Source organism: Aotus nancymaae, unplaced genomic scaffold, assembly GCF_030222135.1.
Source record: "Aotus nancymaae isolate 86718 unplaced genomic scaffold, 86718_ANA_hifiasm-v0.15.2.pri h1tg000003l, whole genome shotgun sequence".
Lineage (NCBI taxonomy): Eukaryota > Metazoa > Chordata > Mammalia > Primates > Aotidae > Aotus > Aotus nancymaae.
In genome coordinates this window covers 18,971,551-18,992,511 of record NW_026988414.1, presented here as the reverse complement: position 1 = coordinate 18,992,511, position 20,961 = coordinate 18,971,551, and the positions used below count along the sequence as shown (strand labels likewise).

At 41.3% G+C, this 20,961-nt stretch overlaps 1 protein-coding gene across 1 annotated transcript in view; it reads left to right on the top strand.

Annotated features, from left to right (window-relative positions):
• Window positions 1-20,961, top strand: part of SNX30 (sorting nexin family member 30) — a 121,839-nt gene that overhangs the window by 60,814 nt on the left and 40,064 nt on the right. Inside the window, exons 3-4 of the mRNA XM_064378895.1 lie at window positions 1,377-1,487; window positions 15,897-16,055. Coding sequence (XP_064234965.1) covers window positions 1,377-1,487; window positions 15,897-16,055 — 270 coding nt within the window. The remainder of the gene's footprint in view (window positions 1-1,376; window positions 1,488-15,896; window positions 16,056-20,961) is intronic.

The window sequence follows — 20,961 nt, the reverse complement described above, 5'->3', positions numbered from 1 at the left end:
AAGTGCACAGGCACAGAGTCCTTCCCACTCCGCCTGTGCCGTGCGGGGATGGGAGTATCAGCCCACTTGTTCCCAATATTTCTGTCATGCTGTGCTTGAAAATTCATCAACAATGACTTGCTGTCTGCATTTAAGCCTTGTCTTTTGTTTCAATCTCCAGTCCTTCAATGCTAATTCCTTTGGGAGAATCGTCTGATAAGTCACAAATACCTACACTGAGTGAATTTCCCCACATCTTCACCCCTTGCAAAGACAGGGGAAGGTTGTGTTTCACAGGCATATTCTGATATGTGGGACTGAAGAGGGAAACAGTGTAGTTAGTTGGGGGTCAGTCCAAGACCGAGTCCTTTTAACGTCACCATTTTGCTAAGATTGTGAGCACAGGTTTTGGGGAGGATGAAATCATAATTTTTGATGCCAGAGCTGTTCACAGCTTTTTCTTTGATGAATCACTCTCGTTCATGTGCTTTAAAGATTTTCTTGATGTGAATTAAAACAGACTTTTGGCTTGAAAGAGTAAATTTATGAGATATAGCTTGGCCCATTTTTGTCTCGAACTTTAATTTCTGAGAACTATGACGGTCATGTAGTCTGTACCCTTGTAGGGAAAAATGGCTTTATGCAAGATGTGATTTTAGTTTGGGCCAGTAAATGAGTGAAAATCTTGTTTTGGTATAAATCAACTTAATTTTATTTAACATTTGTCTTCATTATTAAAGTGCTGCAGTCACATTTCAGAAAACTTTAAAAATTGAGGAAAGGGGATGAGATTATTAATATTTTTCTGCAATACACTGGCGTCTTTGATTATTTCCAGATTTTTTTCTTATCCATATAAAATACAACAGTTTCAAGGTCATGGTTCTGGTAGATTAAGCAAAAGCTTTTCTGTTTTCATCTAATCTGCCCCCTAAATGAGCAGTGATCTATTATCTTTACTTTTTGTTTATTTCCCCTTTGGCAAAAGTTGTCAGCGTATTTTGCAGAAGGTGAAGACAATTTCTTTTCACAGATTTGGACTTAGTAGCAATATCCTAAGTGGAATTTTTCTGCTAAAAGAAATTGTTAGAGTTAAGCTTGGAGGAAATGAATCAAATGTTTCAAAACAATTCTGGGGGATAGTCGAATTCTATTTCCTGAGGGTAGGGGGAAGAAAACTGGCATTTTTATTCTAGTTCCTTGGATTTTTGACTGGGCTCAGTGTCCCAGACTGGTCTTTTCTGCGTTGGTAAACGCTGCCATTTGGCTGGTGTGTTTGGTGGAAGGAAAATGTGATCTTGCCTAGTTTGGTTATTCTAAGAGAGCTTTTTTCCCTTTCTTCAGCCAAGATATGCTATTCACTTATGCTTACTTTTTTTCCGTTCTCTTATTTGCAGAGTACTCGGGTGGAGTTTGACCTGCCAGAATATTCTGTTCGTCGAAGATATCAGGATTTTGACTGGTTGAGGAGCAAACTGGAAGAATCCCAGCCCACTCATCTCATTCCCGTAGGTAGTAAGTCACCACAGCTTGTTTCTCCCTTGTCCTGTGTTGTCTTTCCTGAAGGGATTCACTCAACTTTCTCCCCTTAAATTATACCAGATTCACCCAGCAAACGTACGTAAAATATGTTAATGGACACTGTATATAATATTTTAACTTTTAGCCTTTAGTTTCTGATTTGCTATATGTTAAGCCAGTTTTATGGCTGGCTGGGCTTTCTTTAGACATGGGAGCAGAAATCTAGCACAGAATCCATTCCAACCACAGTTTTTCATTAAAAAAACCAACAAGGAAACCACCTAACTGTTTATTGAAGCAACGTGACATTTATCTACTCCAGTGCTTCCATCTGCACAGTTTTTAAAAAACAGAGCCAGAGCAAATGATATTTAAATCAGCTTTTTTTTTTTCCTTTGAGACAGAGTCTCACTCTGTTGCCCAGGCTGGAGTATAGTAGTGCGATCTTGGCTCACTGCAACCTCTGCCTCCCAGGTTCAGGCGATTCTTGTGCCTCAGCCTCCCTAGTGGCTGGGATTACAGGCACCTTCCATCATGCGTGGCTAATTTTTATGCTTTCAGTAGAGACGGGGTTTCACTATGTTGGGCAGGCTGGTCTCGAACTCTTGACTTCAGGTCATCCACCTGCTTCAGCCTCCCTGAGGCTGAATCACTTGAGGTCAAGAGTTCGAGACCAGCCTGGCCAACATGGTGAAATTTGTCTCTACAAAAAATTAAAAAATTAGCCAGGCACGGTGGCATGCACCTGTAGTCCCAGCTACATAGGAGGCTGAGACAGGAGAATCACTTGAACCCAGGAGCCATGGGTTGTAGTGAACCAAGATTGCGCCACTGCACTCCAGCCTGGGTGGCACAGCAAGACTCCACACACACACACACCAAGTAGAAATAGTAACGGTTTAGACACCAGATGTCTCTTTGGGCTTTGGGGGCTTTAGGGCAGTTTAAGTCATAAAACTCAGAGGGGCTGATTTATCTTTCAGTAAAAACCTTTGTTGAATGATAACTTCTTAGTACTACCAACTTACTGTTACCACTGCATCTTCCAGCCTTCTTTGTTTCCCCATGGTTAGAAGAGGTGGTGTATGTTGTGAACACACTGGCAGTTTTCTCGGTTTTTAAGGCGAAAAGAGCCACGTTGCTAGTACTGTGATAGAAATGATGGCTCTCACCTGGGACACAGTTCTTTCTCAGAGCATCTCCGTTTTTCCCACGTGCCCTTTCTGCTCTCCAGTTTTGCTTTTCTGTCTTCTAATCCCTTAAAAACATGACTGAAGAGGAAATAGTTTTTAAACAGTTGGGAATATTTCTTAAAATAGAATCCTAAGGTGGCAAAATTGGCAGCTAGTGAATAGTTTTTAATAAAACCGCATTTTAAAACGTTATCAGAATTACAGAATTACTGTGAAGGTAGTAGAGTGAATTCTCAAACCTCACATCCAGTATTAACATTTTATATTAGTGTGGCACATTTGTCACAGTGAACAGTCGTTACTATGAGATAAACATCATTATTAACTAAAAGTTCTTTATTCCAAGTTCCTTTTTCTTTTTTTTTTTTTTTTTTTGAGATGGAGTTTAGCTACATCACCCAGGCTGGAGTGCAGTGGCACGATCTCGTCTCACTGCAGCCTCTATCTCCAGGATTCAAGCCATTCTCCTTCCTCAGCTGCTGAGTAGCTGGGACTACAGGCGCCTGCCACCACACCCGGCTAATTTCTGTATTTTTGGTAGAGATAGGGTTTTGCCATGTTGGCCAGGCTGGTCTTGACCTCCAGTGATCTGCCTGCCTCGGCCTCCCAAAGTGCTGGGATTACAGGCATGAGCTACCAAGCCTGGACCAAGTTCCTTTTTCTATTCCAGGATCTCATCCAGGATCTCACATTTCATGTAGCAGTCATGTCTCTTTAGGCTCTTCTTTGTTGTGACAGTTTCTCAGGCTTTCCCTTTTTTGGATGTCCTTGACTGTTTAGAGGAATACTAGTCAGGAATTTTGTAGACTGTCCCTCAGTTGACATTTGTCTGATGACTTTCCCGATTGGGGGAATGTGTTTGGGGAGGAAACCACAGAGGCAAGCTGCTGCTCTCATCACCTCGTATCCAGGGCACATGCTGTCAACAGGGTGCGTCTCTGTTGATGTGAACCTCCATCACCTGATTTGAGGTAGTACTGGTCAGCTTTTTTCACCGTACAATTGCTCTTTCTCCCTGCCTTTCTGTACTATACTCTTTGGAAGAAAGTCACTGTTTATTTGTAGCCCACACTATGCATTAGGGAGCTGCCCTCCTGGCAGGCAGCTGGTGCCTGTGAGGTTGATACTGGAAGCTCAGAGGTAAGACAGTGACACCTGCTGGTGAAATGTAGTGTCTACTCTTCCATAGACACTAAAAGAGGATCAGTTTCCAGAATGCCCAAGGTGGATCCAGAGTATCTTTAAGTGTGGTTTCTGATGGTCTGGATAGAAGCAGTTGGTAGAAAGCTACTTTAGAAATAAGCAAAAACTTATTTTTTTTCATAAATTCTTGGTATTCACATATCTGGAATGGAGAGAAATTTAAAATGGGAGAGCCTCTTTGATTTAAGTGTGAAAGTCAAACCAGAAACCAACCCCCTCATCCCCTACAAAAAATCATTTTATAGCAGCTTTGATAGGAGGTGTCTGTCTGTTATTTAAGTATGATCTGAGGAGGAACAGAGGGTGGGATGAGAAGTTACAAGGAAGAGAAAGGACCCCTGCCTTGAGGAACTTCTTAACAGTTGGAGACCCAGTAAACGTGCAGAAATGTTCATTTCCCTTTTTAGAAATGGATTTATTGAGATTTAGTTTATGTAACATATAATTTACCCATTTAAAATGTACAGTTCAAAGGCTTTTAATATATTCATAAAATTGTACAGCCATCAGCAGTATCCATTTTAGAATCTTTTTATCACCCCAAAAGGAAACCTCACATCCCTTAGCTGTCACTTAGAAACACTGTATATCCCCCAGGCCCTGGCAACCCCTTGTGTACTTTCCACAGATTTACCTCTTCTGGGCATTTCATGGAAGTAAAATGATACACAATGTGATTTTTTTGTTGCTGGGTTTTTTCATTTAGCATATTTTCAAGGTTCACCCATGTTGTAGCATATATTAATATTTTGTTCCTTTTTGTTGCCACATAATATTCCAGTTTATGGATAATACCACATTTCGTCTGTTCACCCTTGATGGACATTTTGGTTGTTTCACCTTTTGGCTGCTATGAGTAATGCTGCTGTGAAGATTCACGTACAGGTTTTTCTGTGGACATGTTCTCATTTTTGGGGCGGTGGTGTATTCCTAGGAATGTAATTATTGAATCATACGTAACTCTGTAATTGACACTTTGAAGAACTGCCAGACTGTTTTCAAAAGCGATGGTATCATCTCACATTTCCACATGCGATGTGTAGGAGTTTCTCCACATCTCCATGAACGTTGTTCCTGTTTGTCTTTTGAATTGTAGCCATCCCACTGGATGTGCAGTGCTATCTCATTGTGGTTTTAATTTGCATTTTCCTAATGATGTTGAGCATCTTTTCATGCGCTTTTGGATATTCGTATATCTTCCTTGGAGAAATATCAATTAAGATCTGTTACCCATTTAATTGAGATGCCTTTTTATCCTTAAGTGTTCATAGTTCTTTTTAAAAATTAATTAATTAATTATGCATTTATTTAGAGGAAGAATGTTGTTTTGTCTCCCAGGCTGGAGTGCAGTGGTGCAGTCACAGCTCACTGCAGCCTCGACTTGCCGGGATCAAGCAATCCTCCCACCTCAGCCTCCATCCATATGTGCCACCATGCCTGGCTGTTTTTTAAAATTTTTTGTAGAGACAAGGTGTCGGTGTCACTGTGTTGCCCAGGCTGGTCTTGAACTCTTGGGCTGAAGTGATCTTCCCACTTCAGCTTCTGGAATAGCTGGGACTACAGGCACCATGTGCCATCATGCCTGGCTAATTCTTTTTTTTTTTTTTTTTTTGGTAGAGACAGGATCTTGCTATGTTGCCCAGGCTGATCTCAAACTCCTGGCCTCAAGCGATCCTCCTGCCTTGGCCTTCTAAAGTGCTGAGATTACAGGCATGAGTCACTGTACCTGGCCGAGAGTAATTATGTGTTCTTAAAATGCCATCTTGGCATTAGAAGTATGCTGGATGTATATGTTTGTCATCTCATAATAGCAGTTCACTGTGTTTTTCTTCATTATGTAATAGTTGGAGCCAGCAGACAGTCTTCATTATGACTTTTTTCCTCAGTGTTTTTTTTTTAAAGCTTTATTGAGATGTAATTGATATACAAAATAGCCTGGCACATATTTAATGCATACAATTCGATAGTCTTGTATGTACCCCTGAGACCATCATCACAATCAAGGTAATAAACGGATCCATCACCTTCACAAGTTTTCTTGTGTCCCTTTGCTGTTTTGTTTTGTTTTTGTAAGAACATGTAACATGAGATCTCTTCTCTTACCACGTTTTACGGCATGCAACACCGTACAGTCGTTTCCCCTTACTTGCGGTTTTGCTTTCCATCGTTTGAGTTACCTATAGTCCAAAAATATGGAAAATTCCAGAAATAAACAGTTCATAAGTTTTACATTGTTTGCGGTTCTGAATAGTGTCATGAAATCTCGTGCAGTCCCACCTAGGACATAAATCATCTTTGTCCAGTTATCCAGGCTGTAGACACTGCCCACGTGTGAGTCCCTTAGTAGCCCTCTTGGTTATCAGTCTGGAGATCACAAGAAGAAGGGTGAGGACAGTACCATAAGATACTTTGAGAGAGAAAGAGAAAGACCCTGTCCACATAACTTTTATTACAACCTATTGTTATAATTGTTCTCTTTTATTATTATTGTGAATCTCTTACTGTGCCTGATTTGCTAAATTTTATTATATACATACATATGTATGTATGTGTTTATATATATATATAGGGGTGTGTGGGTGTGTGTGTGTGTGTATATATATATATGGAAAGATCACTTGAGTCCAAGAGTTTAAGACCAGCCTGGGTAACACAGTAACACCTTGTCTCTAAATTTTATTATAGGTATGTATATGTAGGAAAAATCATAGTATATACAGGGTTCAGTACATCCACGGCGTCAGGCATCTGCTGGGAGTCTTGGAACGTATCCCCTTCGGATAAGGGAGGACGCCTGTATTGTTAACTATAGATACCACTTTGTACAGCAGATATCTGGAACTTACTCGTCTTTCATAACTTTACTTTATGTCCATTGGACAACTCCCCATTTCCCCGTCTCCACACCCTTGGCAACCACCATTCTATATTCTACTTCTGTATTTGTTCAGTGGGTTTGACACTTCTTCATTTCCTGGAGAACTCACTACACAGCAGAGCAATTTCACAATTAGATGGGCGCACACTGTGGATTTGGAAGATGAAGCAGATACATTTAGTCAACACTTCAGTGTTTAGTTTCACCTGGAAATTTAATGTTTAACTCCGTTTTTATGAAGGAAGCTTTCTGAAAGGATACATTTGTATTATGCACCAAGTTTTCTTTTGGAAAGTAGTAAACTCAGGAATTAATGAGAAGAAATTTGTCATGCAACAATTTTTTTTAAATATGAAACAATAAAAACTCCATTTTCTAGTTGGTTCTTCCTTTTTTGTACTGTTAAAAATATACCTGAATTTACCTTACTCAATAGATAAGTTACTAAGTATTGAAACATTGGTTGAACTTCATAATGCTTTGCATTTAACTGGGCTTGGTGACTGTTGTTTATGGGGGCAAGCTTTTAATCTCTATGCTCCTTTATTTATTTACTAGTTATTTTTGCTTAGAAACAATATTTTCTATTGGTTTGACAAGCGTAGGAGAAATAGGTCTATGTCATGTAAATATTTAACGTGCGCTAAATATTTGTTGAATTGCTTAGAAGAAGCAAATCGGTTGCTGATGAGGAAGATGGACATTTCAGGATTCAGCAATTGAAATGTTTGTCTAGATTTCCTGCCCAGAAATAGCAGCTTTCCAATGAAAGTGCTTTACTAAAGTACTAAGTGCTACATAATATCAGTATTTCAAAATTAAACCCTGAAATATTTAATGGATTATTGTAATACTTTGCAAATAGGGTTTTTTTTTTGCAGGATCCAACATATATATGTGTATATTCAGTTTTTAAAAATGTTTTCATTGTAGAAAATATTAACCATACTGAAGAGATTCAGTACGATGAGTCCCCTTGAAACTCCATCACTTAGTTTCAACGTTTGTAAGCTCACGGCCAATCTTGTTTCATCTCTGTCCACTCCCCCACTACACTCAGGTATTTTGTTTTGTTTTGAAGTGCCTTAAACGACAGAAATTTATTCTCTTACAGCTCCAGAGATCAAAAGTCCAAAATCAGTTTTAGTGAGCTAATATCAAGATATAGGCTAGGGCTGCACTCTACCAGAAGGCTCTAGGGGAGAATTTGTTTGCCTGCCTTTTCTAGAGCTTGGGGCCGTCTGCATTCCTTGGCTCATGGCCTCTTTGTCTTCAAAGCCAGCAGCATATCTGTCACCATCTCTGCTTCCACCATCACGTCTCCTTTTTTAAAAAAATGGAAGTAAAAGCCATATAACACATCACCATTTTAACCATTTTGAGGTGTATATAATTCAGTGACTCTTAATACATTCACAGTGTTGTACACCATCACCACTATTTAATCGAGAACGTTTTCATTACCCCCAAAAGAAACTCCATACACATTAAGCAGTCACTCTCAATTCCCTCCTTTTCCTAGCCCAGTTATAATGAAGAATGCTGCTATCAACACTGGTGGCTGTATAAGATTTTGTTGGAGCACTTGTTTTCAGTTACCTTGGCTACATGACAAGAAATGAAATTGCTGGATCATATAGTAATTCTGTGTTTAATTTTTTGAGTTGTTCAAACTGTTTTCCATAATGGCTTACATTTTTACATTCCCACTAGAAATGTATGAGGACCCAATTTCTCCACGTATTTGCCAACACTTGTTATTTTATTATAAACAAAATCCTAGTGGATATGAAGAAGTGGATTTCAAATGACTTTTTTTTTTTTTGACAGGATCTCACTCTGTCACCCAGGCTGGAGTGCAGTGGCATGACCATAGCTTATGCAGCCTCCAACTCCTGGGCTCAAGTGATCCTCCCACCACAGCCTCCAAAGTAGCTGGGACTTCAAGCGTGCACCATCATGCCTGGCTAATTTTTTATTTTTTGTAGAGATGGGGTCTTGCTATGTTGCCTAAGCTGGTCTGGAGCTCTTAGCCTCGAGCAATCCTCCTAACTTGACCTCCCAAAGTGCTTGGATTATAGACATGAGCCACTGTGCCTGCTTCCCCCAATTTATTTTTTAAGACATTTTTGGCGGGGTGTGGTGGCTCATGCCTGTAATCCCAGTGCTTTGGGAGGCCCAGGCGGGTGGCTCACGAGGTCAGGAGTTCAAGACCAGACTGGCCAACATGGTAATACCCCGTCTCTACTAAAAATACAAAAATTAGCCGGGTGTGGTGGCACTCTCCTGTAGTACCAGCTACTCGGGAGGCTGAGGCAGGAGAATTGCTTGAAGCTGGGAGGCAGAGGTTGCAGTGAGCTGAGATCACAGCACTGCACTCCAGCCTGGGTAACAGAGCAAGACTCCGTTTCCAAAAAAAAAAAAAAAAGACATTTTTGTCTAAACTATATATATATATGTACTTACAGGTAGGACTTATGTATATAAATATAAACATGTATATAAATATATTTACATAAATATATATATTTATATTTATTTGCTTTCTGTTTGATTTTTTTAAGACATTTTTGGCGGGGTGTGGTGGCTCATGCCTGTAATCCCAGCACTTTTTGCTTTCTGTTCTCAGTGCTTACAAATTAATAAAAATACATGACATTTGTTAGACATGTGCTGTGTGGTTATGGAGTTGTGTTGAGCTCTTCATTGACATGATGTGATTTACAGACTATTGATGGACTTGATTTCACCAGCAACCCAGATCCCTATGTGTAAACAACCCAGAAAGTAATAGAGGTGAGGCTGAGAGTAGGTGTGTCCCATTAAGGAATATTGAAATAGGAAGAAATTTCCGAAGCTACATACATTTGGAAATAATAACGCTTAAGAGAGAAGGAAATTCTGCTTGCGGAAGGATTCACCGGAGGGTTCCTTTAAATAGCAAGTTCCCCGACTGATGAAACGTAAGTTCAGTGTGCTCAATCTGAAGACTGGGACCCTATTTTAGAATGTCATCTTTATGTTTAATGAGGCACTCCTAACCACTTACTTGTGCCTGAGGCCATCCTCTCAAGTCCTATTTAGCAGAAGCAAATGAGAGTATCACAACGGGACTCATGAAGTAAGAACAAAAAGATATCCACTGGATTTGGTTATTAGAAAGTCATTGGCACTCAATTTTAAAAGGGCCGTTTCTGCACTGGGTGGGGATAGGGCAGAGAAATGCAGCACTGAGGCAGTATCACAGCCAGTTTTGTTTTGAGGGTTGGGGGAAGGCTAGGGGTTGAGAAATCAGTGGGATACAATGAAGTCAAGGTAAGTGACTCCTTTTAAAAAGATTGAATGAGCCAGGAAGGAGAAGGAAGAAGATAGAAGGTCAAGGGGTGGTTGGATTCATATTTTTTAGGAAGGAAAACCAACCGTATTTTTATAGATTTTGGGAATAGAGCTGGATGAGCAGGAGATGTTGAAGATACAGGGAAGAGATTAATGACAGGTGCACCTGTCATTTGTCTGTTTTGGACATGCCACATTTTGTTTGCCCATTCACATGCTGATGGACATTTGGATTATTTCTACCTTTTGGCCATTGTATCTAGGACTGTTATGATTCTTTGTGTACAAAATTTTGTTTGAGCACCTGCTTTCAATTTTTTTAAGTTTTTAAAAATGAACAAATGGGTCAAGGACACAGATGGAATGCTTAGCTTTAGGGGAGGTGGGATTGTTGTCCACAGGGACTAAGGAAAGGAGGTGAGGGTGATGCCCAGTAGGTGGGCTTCTGCGGAGGGAGCAAGATAGTTAGGAAATTTCCATCTGATGCTCTTTTACCCTGTTCCCGCTTCAGAAAGATAGTAATCTGCTTAGTAATCTTCAGAAAAGCTAGAGTATGAGAATGACTGCCTAAAGGAATGGAGGAGAGAACTGACCAGAATAAAGGAATTATCCTAAAGGACAACCATATCCCATTAAGATAACTTCTCAGTGCTTTGGACTGGGCCAGCATCGGGCAGAGTGGCCCGTACATCTGATCTAGCACTTCATTTCTGATATTCTGCTCAAGTGTAAGCTCTGCTGGGTGTCACATGTGGACATGTTATCCCGGTGTGGCTCTGTAATTTTATTCCTGACTCTATTCCCCTCTCTTCTTTCATTTACAAACCTTTCCACTGTGCCCTTTGGAACTCCTGCTCTGTTTTAAAGAATCCCCCGGTATTCCTGGCATCTTTTCTGAACACTCCCACCATGTCAAGGTTAAATGAACACTGGATGTCCCTGAAGATTAGTAGTCCCCTGAAGCTGCTGCCAGTCTTACAACAAAGACACACAAATTTGTGTTCACTCTGTGGTAGGAATCATTCAAAGCACTTTCAGCCTGTCAGCTAATTTAATCTTCATGACAACCCTGTGAAGTTGGTGCTATTAGTTTTTACCTAGCAGCAACTTACTGAGGTACCAAGAGATGTATAGAACTTGACCTAAGGCAAGCAGCTAGTAGACAGCAAAGTTGAAAGATAAACCCAGGAAGCATGGCATCAGAATCTTTACTCTTTTTTTTTTTTTTTTTTTGATTTGCATTTCTCTAATGACCAGTGATGATGAGCATTTTTTCATATGTTTGTTGGCCTCATGTATGTCTGCTTTTGAAAAGTGTCTGTTCATATCCTTTGCCCACTTTTGAATCGGGTTGTTTGTTTCTTTCTTGTATATCTGTTTTAGTTCTTTGTAGATTCTGGATATCAGCCCTTTGTCAGATGGTAGACTGCAAAAATTTGTTCCCATTCTGTTGTTTGCCGGTTCACTCTAATGATTGTTTCTTTTGCTGTACAGAAGCTCTGGAGTTTAATTAGATCCCATTGTTTATCTTGGCTTTTGTTGCCATTGCCTTTGATGTTTTAGTCATGAAGTCCTTGCCTATGCCAATGTCCTGGATGGTTTTGCCTACGTTTTCTTCTAGGGTTTTTATGGTGTTAGGTCTATGTTTAAGTCTTTAATCCATCTGGAGTTAATTTTAGTGTAAGGTGACAGATAGGGGTCCAGTTTATGCTTTCTGCACATTGCTAGCCAGTTTTCCCAACGCCATGTATTAAACATGGAGTCCTTTCCCCATTGCTTGTTTTTGTCAGGTGTGTCAAAGATCAGATGGTTGTAGATGTGTGGTGTTGCTTCTGGGGAGAATCTTTACTCTTGACAGCTAAAACATACTGACTTTCTAAAGCTCTTTGAAGTTGAGGCCACTGAATTCCCTCATACTCCAGATACTTCTTTTCCAGGGGTGGAGTGTTGGTGTTACCAATTCTAAGTCTTTTCAAGGTTTTGTGTTCTAAATCTAGGCTTACTAGGCGCATTCCAAGTGTCCTAGTATTCCACTTTTTTGGATTGACTGAGTCCACTAATCCTTGTTGCTATGTCTTATTTCTGATTTGTTTTTGTCCTTCAGGGTTTATAGCTAAGATATCCTCTTTATTGCCATATTATGGGGGTTTGAGGAGTTTGTGGAGTTAAATGCTTGTGTTTAATCTCCTACTACTTTGAACTTGAACGGCTAGGTTGGTTTAACATTAGAAAATACATTAATTTACCACTTAACGTATTAACGGAAAAGCATGTAGTTGTCTTAATACACCTACTTGGCCATCCTTGCCTTGGTTTATTCCCTAAAGAGACTTGGCATTTTCTAAAGAGGTTGGATCTACATGAGTGTTCTCAGCAGCATTGTTAGTAGGGCCATAATGCTGTAAACCATTCACACGATCATGCACATGTTCACAGGCGGGAGAGGAGGTGGGCAATTTGTCATACAGTCAGTTACATAGTACGTGACTATAGAACAGTAAAATTATTTTCCTATAGCTCAACATACATCAATATGGATAAGTCCCAGAAAGATGTTGAATGACAAAAGTGAAGTATATGGTTGTGTACTGCATAATGACATTTCGGTCAATGGTGGATGGCATATAGATGGTGGTCCCATAAGATTATAGTACTGTATTTTTACTGTACCTTTTCTACGTTTAAATTTGTTTAGATACCCAAGTACTTGCCATCGTGTTACAGTTGCCTACAGTAGTCAGTACAGTAACATGCTAGGAGCAATAGCCTATATCATATAGCCTAGGTGTGTAGTAGCCACACCATCTGGGTTTGGGTAGATGCACTCTCTGATGTTCACATGGTGATGAAATTGCCTGACAGTGCATTTCTCAGAATGTATCTCTTTCTTTAAGTGACACATTAACTGTAGTTTTATTTTTTATAAAGTTAAAAAACAAGTTCAGCAAACAAAACATTGTTTTAAAACTGAAACTCATAGGGGAGCAATGACCAAAAAATCGAGGATTGTAGTTCCCTCATGGGGGCAGGAGTACGTGGGATCTGCTGACAAGGAGCTTTGTCAGTGGCAGTGTTCTATCAAGTTGAGTGGTAGATTAATAAGTGCTGGTGTTATTCTTATGCTTTATGACTTTGAGATATATAATGTGCTCTTTTATTGTGCTAATAAATGTAACACCGTTTTAGAGCCTACAGTTCAGTGGTGTCAAGTACATTCACAATGTTGTGCAACTATCACCACCTTCTGAAAAGTTTCAGAAGTTTTAAAATCACCCCAGAAGGAAACCCTATACCCATGAAGCAGTCACATCTCATTTCCCCCATTCTCTCCAGTCCCCAGCAACCACTCATCTACTTTCTGTCTCTATGGATTTGCCTATTCTGGATATTTCACATGAATGGAATCATATATATGGCCTTTTGTATCTGGCTGCTTTGATTTACCGTAATGTATTCAAGGTTTTTCTACAATGTAGCATGTTTTAATACGTCATTAATTTTTTTTTATGACCAAATCATAGTCCATTGCATGGACATGCCACATTTTGTTTGCCCATTCACATGTTGATGGACATTGGGATCGTTTCTGCCTTTTGGCCATTGTAAACAGGGATGTTATGACTGTGTACAAAATTTTTTTTGAGCACTGGCTTTGAATTCTTTTTTAAAAGTTTTTAAAAATATTTGTTTATTTGTGATGAGGTCTCTGTCATCCAGGCTGGAGTGCAGTGGCACGATCTCTGCTCACTGCAACCTCCCCATCTTGTGAGCTCAAGTGATCCTCCCGCCTCAGCCTTCTGAATAGCTGGGACTACAGGTGCAAGCCACCATCCCCAGCTAATTGTTTTTGTATTTAATATTTCTAGTAGAGACGGGGTTTCACCATGTTGCCCAGGCTGGTCTTGAACTCCTGAGCTGAGGCAATCCACCCGCGTTGGCCTCCCAAAGTGCTGGGATTACAAGCATGAGCCACCATGCCCAGCCTTGCTTTCAGTTCTTTTGGGCATAAATCTGTGAGTGGAATTGCTGAGTTATATGGTAATTCTATATTTAAACTGACTGAGGAACCACCAAACTGTTCCCCACAGTGGCTGCATGTTTTATATTCCCACCAGCAATGTATAAAGGTTCTGATTTCTCCACATCCTCACCAACACTTTTTTTTTTTTTTTTTTTTTCAGATTACAGCCATCCTAGTAGGTATGAAATGGCACCTCACGATGGTTGGACTTGCATTTTCCTGATGGCTAGTGATGTTAAGCATCCTTTCATGTGCTTCTTGGCCATTTGTATATCTTTTTGGAGAAGTACCTATTAGATTTAGTTGCCTAGTTTTTTTTTTTAATTTTTTTTATTTTTGAGACAGAGTTTCGCTCTTATTGCCTAGGCTATCGTGTGGTGATGCAGTCTTGGCTCACTGCAACCTCCGCCTTCGGGTTCAAGCAATTCTTCTGCCTCAGCCTCCTGAGTAGCTGGGAATACAGGCATGTGCCACCACACCTGGCTAATTTTTGTATTTTTAGTAGAGATGGGGTTTCACCATGTTGATCAGGCTGGTCTTGAACTCCTGACCTGGTGATCTGCCCTCCTTGGCCTCCCAAAGTGCTGGGATTACAGGTGTAAGCCACCATGCCTGGCCTTCTTTTTTTTCTTCTTTGTCGGTTTTTTTTTGTTTTGTTTTGTTTTTTTGAGATGGAGTCTTGCTCTGTTGCCGAGGCTGGAGTGCAATGGCGCGATCTCAGCTTACTGCAACCTCTGCCTCATGGGTTCAAGTGATTCTCCTGCCTTAGCTTTCCGAGTAGCTAGGATTACAGGTGCCTGCCACCACAGCTGACTAAATTTGTATTTTTAGTAGAGATGGGGTTTCACCATGCTGGCCAGGCTGGGCCCATTTTTAAAATGTACAATTTTAAAAGTATTTCACAGTTCAAGTATTTTAAAATGTGTGCATAGTAGATACTTCTTTTCCCTGTGGTAGTAATAATAAAGAAGGCTTTTAAATCAAGCATTTGATCAAACTACTGTGGAAATAGGTTAAAAACTCAGAGATCCCTTGGTAGGCACATAGTTTTAAATTACCCACAGCATCGGCTCTAAGTCAGTATGATAGAGAAATTTATTTGAGTAAGGGGAATAAAGGAAATTACATTTTAAAGAATTTTTGACTATAAACCTAAACCAAAAAAATTGGCTTAGAAAAGGTATTTTTTTTAGATACATGAATTTACCTAATGTTCTTATTTCTTCATTCACCAAGTATGAATGGGGAATGAAGTACTGGGAGCAGAATCTTAAGATACTTAAATACATTTTATGTGGTTGATGTCTGCCTGCTTGCTTGCTTTTCTTTCTCTCTCCGTTCTCTTTTTCTCTCTCTCTTTCTCTTCTCCCTCCCCCCTTCTTTTCTTTTCCCCCGTCCCTCTGTCCCTCCCTCCCTCTCTCCATCCCTCCATCCCTCCCTTCCTACCATGCCATACATTTTCTGTCATATCACGTGTACATCAAGCAATGTAAAAATAACTGTACTGTTGACTTTACTCCATAAATATCTACTTTTCTGTATTTCGGAGACTATAATTTAGTGTTTTATTTCTTGCATTATAAAATTGACAGTATATTTACTTTATATTTTTCAGAAATCTTTATATTAATGGCTACATGACGATGTGCCTGATTAAGAAATACTTTTCTTGCACAGAGGGGTAATAGAGCTGTGTGCTAGCCTGGTTGTTTTTCCTTGTACCATCTCATCAATTACTCTGATTTTTTTCTTCATGTCTTCATAGCCTCTTCCCGAGAAGTTTGTGGTAAAAGGTGTTGTGGATCGTTTTTCAGAAGAGTTTGTGGAGACCAGAAGAAAAGCTTTGGATAAATTTCTAAAAAGAATTACGGATCATCCTGTGCTCTCTTTCAATGAACACTTCAATATTTTCCTTACTGCTAAGGTAAGGGCAGAAATTTACATGCTCTTCCCCCAAATTACCATTCTTGGGGTTCGTTCTTAAAAGCTGTTTTGAGCAAGAGTTGGTCTCTATGTAAAATTTTAGCAAATAGCCGAGTGTGATGTTGTGCGTCTGTAGTCCCAGCTACTTGGGAGACTAAAGCAGAATAGCTTGAGCCCAGGAGTTTGAGGCTTCAATGAGCTGTGATTGTGCCACTGCACTGCAGCCTGGGTGACAGAGTGAGACCCTATCTCTTTTAAAAAATAAAAATAAGGGCCGGGCACGGTGGCTCAAGCCTGTAATCCCAGCACTTTGGGAGGCCGAGGCGGGTGGATCACGAGGTCAAGAGATCGAGACCATCCTGGTCAACATGGTGAAACCCCGTCTCTACTAATACAAAAAATTAGCTGGGCATGGTGGCGCGTGCCTGTAATCCCAGCTACTCAGGAGGCTGAGGCAGGAGAATTGCCTGAACCCAGGAGGCGGAGGTTGCGGTGAGCCGAGATCGCGCCATTGCACTCCAGCCTGGGTAACGAGCGAAACTCCGTCTCAAAAAAAAAAAAAAAGTTGTTTTGATCTTTCATAAACCACCTTCATGAATGAATGGTTCACTATAACAGGGTTGTCATAAAATTGGTCTTTTTTTTTTGGTGCCTCTCTGCATTAGCATGTTTTTTTTTGTTGGTTTTTTTTGTTTTTTTTTTTTTTTTGGTATTAGCAAATCCATATAGATGGATTCTATGTTAGAATTTAGGAGATCCATCCTCACCCCACCCTGGGCCCCATCCACTTGCAGCTGCAGAGGAAGTTAGAATATTTGCTCTGCCAAAAGCAAAGCTAAGTGTTTCCTTAAACACTCTTGGCAGTATTACTGGGTGAGCCCAGCCTGGCCAACAATGGACACGGAAGAGAAGGAACATTTGAGTGTTTGGTGAGGGCGTTCTTCATAAGGGCGCTTTGAGTGATGACTTGCAACCACGTTTACAGACAAGGAGACTCAAGTTCCGCGAGTTTGTCCTTGTTCAGGTAGCGTTACTACGATTTCAGATTGGGTCTTTGTGGCTACTGAGGCCACACCGTCCCTGTGTATCACACTGCCTGATTGTTATTTACTTGCGATGCTGTTCCTGTCAGGTGGGCATTTGCCACATAAAACATTTGGGTCCTACACAGTTACCAGATTCTGTATATTCAGACTCAAGTTAGTTGTTCACTGGCCTTTCTTTCTCTACACTTCCCTGTTGGCAGAACTGGGCAGAAAACCTGAGGTGCTGTGCTCTCACGGTCTGCAGAAATGGGGCCACATGCTCAGACACTCCTGCTAGCTTCCTTCCAGTCCCATCTGTTTGGTTTCAGGTATCAGATTCCCCTGTTCAGGCTATATGTTCCATGTTCCATGTTGGGAAGGGTATTGTGGTCCAGATACTTTGTAGTTTTTCAAATCTGCAAAATTGAGAAATCTTTACAGATAACATTAGTTGACGTTAAAGACTTCAGAGAGTGTGCCATTCTTCATTCAATGGAAGCCATGTGACAGAGTTCTTTAGTTTTGTTTTATAACCTCAGTTGGCATTGAGCCTTACTGACAGCACTCCCAAGTCAGTGTGTCTTTTTCCCAGAGGCTTTCCCCGCCTTCAGGTTGGACTGGTACACCTTTTAAAAATAAGTATTTCCTGGTGAACTAATCCTCAGGTATAATCCTTTCAACTCATACTCAAAGTAGAATACATCCTGTTCTCCAAAAGTACAATTCACTTTCTCACCCAAGATCCATTTTCCAGAAAGCACTCAAGTACAGTCGTGTTTACTGAACAAAAAAGAAAAGGGAGGGAAAAGCTTGGACCCCTGGTTGTTAGGAATCTGTATGAAGAATAAGTAGGAAAGAGAGAGAGTATGTGTGAGACAGAGAGAGAGAGAAGGAGATTTATCTATCTGTGGGCCAAGCACTATGAAAATGACTTAAAAAATATAAGGTCCTATACTGTCTCGATCAAAATCCAACTCCATGTGAGTGAACACAGGAGAGGTGGCTTTAAACAGAACAAATTCTAGCCCTAGTTCAGTATCCCTTGCCGAACAAAATGCGCTAAATAGCCTTATCTTTTCTTTTTTCTTTTTTTGAGATGGAGTTTTGCTCTTGTTACCCAGGTTGGAGTGCAATGGCGCGATCTCGGCTCACCATAACCTCCGCCTCCTGGGTTCAGGCAATTCTCCTGCCTCAGCCTCCTGAGTAGCTGGGATTACAGGCACGCGCCACCATGCCCAGCTAATTTTTTGTATTTTTAGTAGAGACGGGGTTTCACCATGTTGACCAGGATGGTCTCAATCAATCTCTTGACCTCGTGATCCACCCGCCTCGGCCTCCCAAAGTGCTGGGATTACAGGCGTGAGCCACCGCTCCTGGCCCTCTTTTTTCTTTTTTTTTTTTTAAGACAGAGTCTCGTTCTGTTGCTCAGGCTGGAGTGCAGTGGAGTGAGCTCAGCTCACTGCAACCTCCACCTCCCAGGTTAAAACAATTCTCCTGCCTCAGCCTCCTGAGTAGGTAGGATTACAGGCGCACGCCACCACATCTGGCTAATTTTTGTATTTTTAGTAGAGATGGGATTTCACCATGTTGGCCAGGCTGGTCTCCAATTCCTGACCTCAGGTGATCCGCCCACCTCGGCCTCCCAACGTGCTGGGATTACAGGCATGAGCCACCACACCCAGCAGCTAAACAGCCCTATCTTTTCTTTAAACATTTTTTAAATTGTGATAAAATACACATAGCATTTGCCATCCTAACAATTTCTAAGTATACAGTTCAGTAGTGTTAAGTATATTTAAATTGTTATGCAACTCATCTTCAGAACTTTTTCATCTTGCGGATCTAAAACTCTATGCCCATTAAATGGCAGCATCCTACTCCCCCTCTCCAGCTCCCTCATTTTTTCCTTTCACATACCTTGAATAACTCAATCTTGTTCTTGGATGACACTTACATGTTCTGCCTTAGGGAATGCAGAGACACTTTTCCTTTTCCTTGTGATAACATGAGCTTATCAACAAATTAGAAGTGCCATTAAGAAGAAGCCAGTAAGGCTGTGCATGGTGGCTCATACCTGTAACACCCACCACTTTGGGAGGCCAAGGCAGGTAGATCACCTGAGCCCAGGAGTTCATGTGCAGCCTGAGCAACATGGTGAGACCCCCATCTCTATATATTAAAAGAAAAAAGAAGCAGCAGCAGCCAGTAATGCTGGGAGAAATGGGGACACTCAGTAGCAACTATATTCAAGTCAATATTTTCATCTTTGGCAGAGTGGGTATGGCAGTCAGATAGATAATCTACATAACTTTATTCAACATGTAAATTAACTTGGTTAACTAGGACACCCACTCAGAGCTCTCCTTGAAGTGGAGCCTGTGCAGTCCAGCAAGTCCATTTGACTGTGGTGGCACTTCTAAAAACGCCATCTGCAGAGGTAATTCCAAGAACTCTGAGGCTTCAGTTCTAGCCTTGTGAAGGCCTCGTGCCTTTGCAGATGTTTCTTGTCTAGAGTGCGGGAGGTCAGAAGGGGAGGGGGAATCTTTAGGACACTCTCTCAGGCAGCCAGACTCTGAAGGGAAGGAGAGAGGTGGAGAGGAACTAGAGGAGATTGCTGCTGTTTTTGAGATGGGTCAGCCTTGGCTGTATTTTACATGCTGAAGGATTAGCAGCTGAAGACACAGACAGACGGGATAATTGGTAGGGCAAGGCCCTTGGTTGGGGGAAGGTGTGGATAGGTGTTCAAGAAAAACTCTGAAACCATGATTTTCCTCTGCTCCCAAACAACAGCAGTTGTCATCCACACAGAAGAAGACTTCTGTGACCAAATTGCGGTGTCGGGGGTGGGGACCAGGATTTTCCCCAAACACTAAGCAGCAGTTGCCAGCTGGTTGTCCCCCAGTTTAATTCCCACATTATTTACCTGGAGATAGCATCAGGTCCCACAGGTTGCGGACTCAGTCCCTGAGTCTGGGAGCTTCCAGATCTCAGACATGAAGTTCAAGCCTCCAGAGCTTCTGACCGGCCAGCTTCAAGCTGGGCTTTCTGTGACCCCTTCTTTGGATTCCATTAATTTGCTGGAGCAGCTCACAGGACCCAGAGAAACACATTTACCAGTTTATTATAAAGGATGTCACAAAGGATACAGATGAAGAGTTGCATTGGGCAAGGTGTAGGGAAAGGGACATGGAGATTCCATGCCCTCCCTGGGTGTACTACCCTTCAGGAACTCCACATGTTCAGCTCTCCAGAAGTTCTTGGAACCTAGTTCTCTTGGGTTTTTGTGGAAGCTTCATGACAGCAGCATTCCTTTCTCCAGGGTGTGGGGAAAGACCCTGTCTGGAATGAGGGCCTTTTGACCCATAGTCAGAAAGGCTGGGGAAGATTCAAGTCCTGCCTTGCGGGGAGGAGGCAGGAGAAAGTCAGAGAGATTCTGTTTCCTAAGGCTTAACACACCCATCATTATAGTGAAAAACTGGAACAGGCTGGGCACTGTGGCTCATGCCTGTAATCCCAGCACTCTGAGGTCAGGAGTTCGAGGTGAGCCTGACCAACATGGAGAAACCCCCTCTATACTAAAAATACAAAATTAGCTGGACATAGTAGTGCATGCCTGTAATCCTAGCTATTAGGGAGGTTGAAGCAGGAGAATTGCTTGAACCCGGAAGGTGGAGGTTGCAGTGTGCCGAGATTGTGTCATTGCACTCCAGTCTGGGCAACAAGAGCAAAACTCTGTCTCAAAAAAAAAAAAAAAGACTGGAACAAGGGCTGTGGGGGTTATGAGGCAGGAACCATGTACAAAAACCTACACACACACACACACACACACTCTCTCTCTCTCTCTCTCTCTCTCTCTCTCACTGACTCACTAACACCTGAATA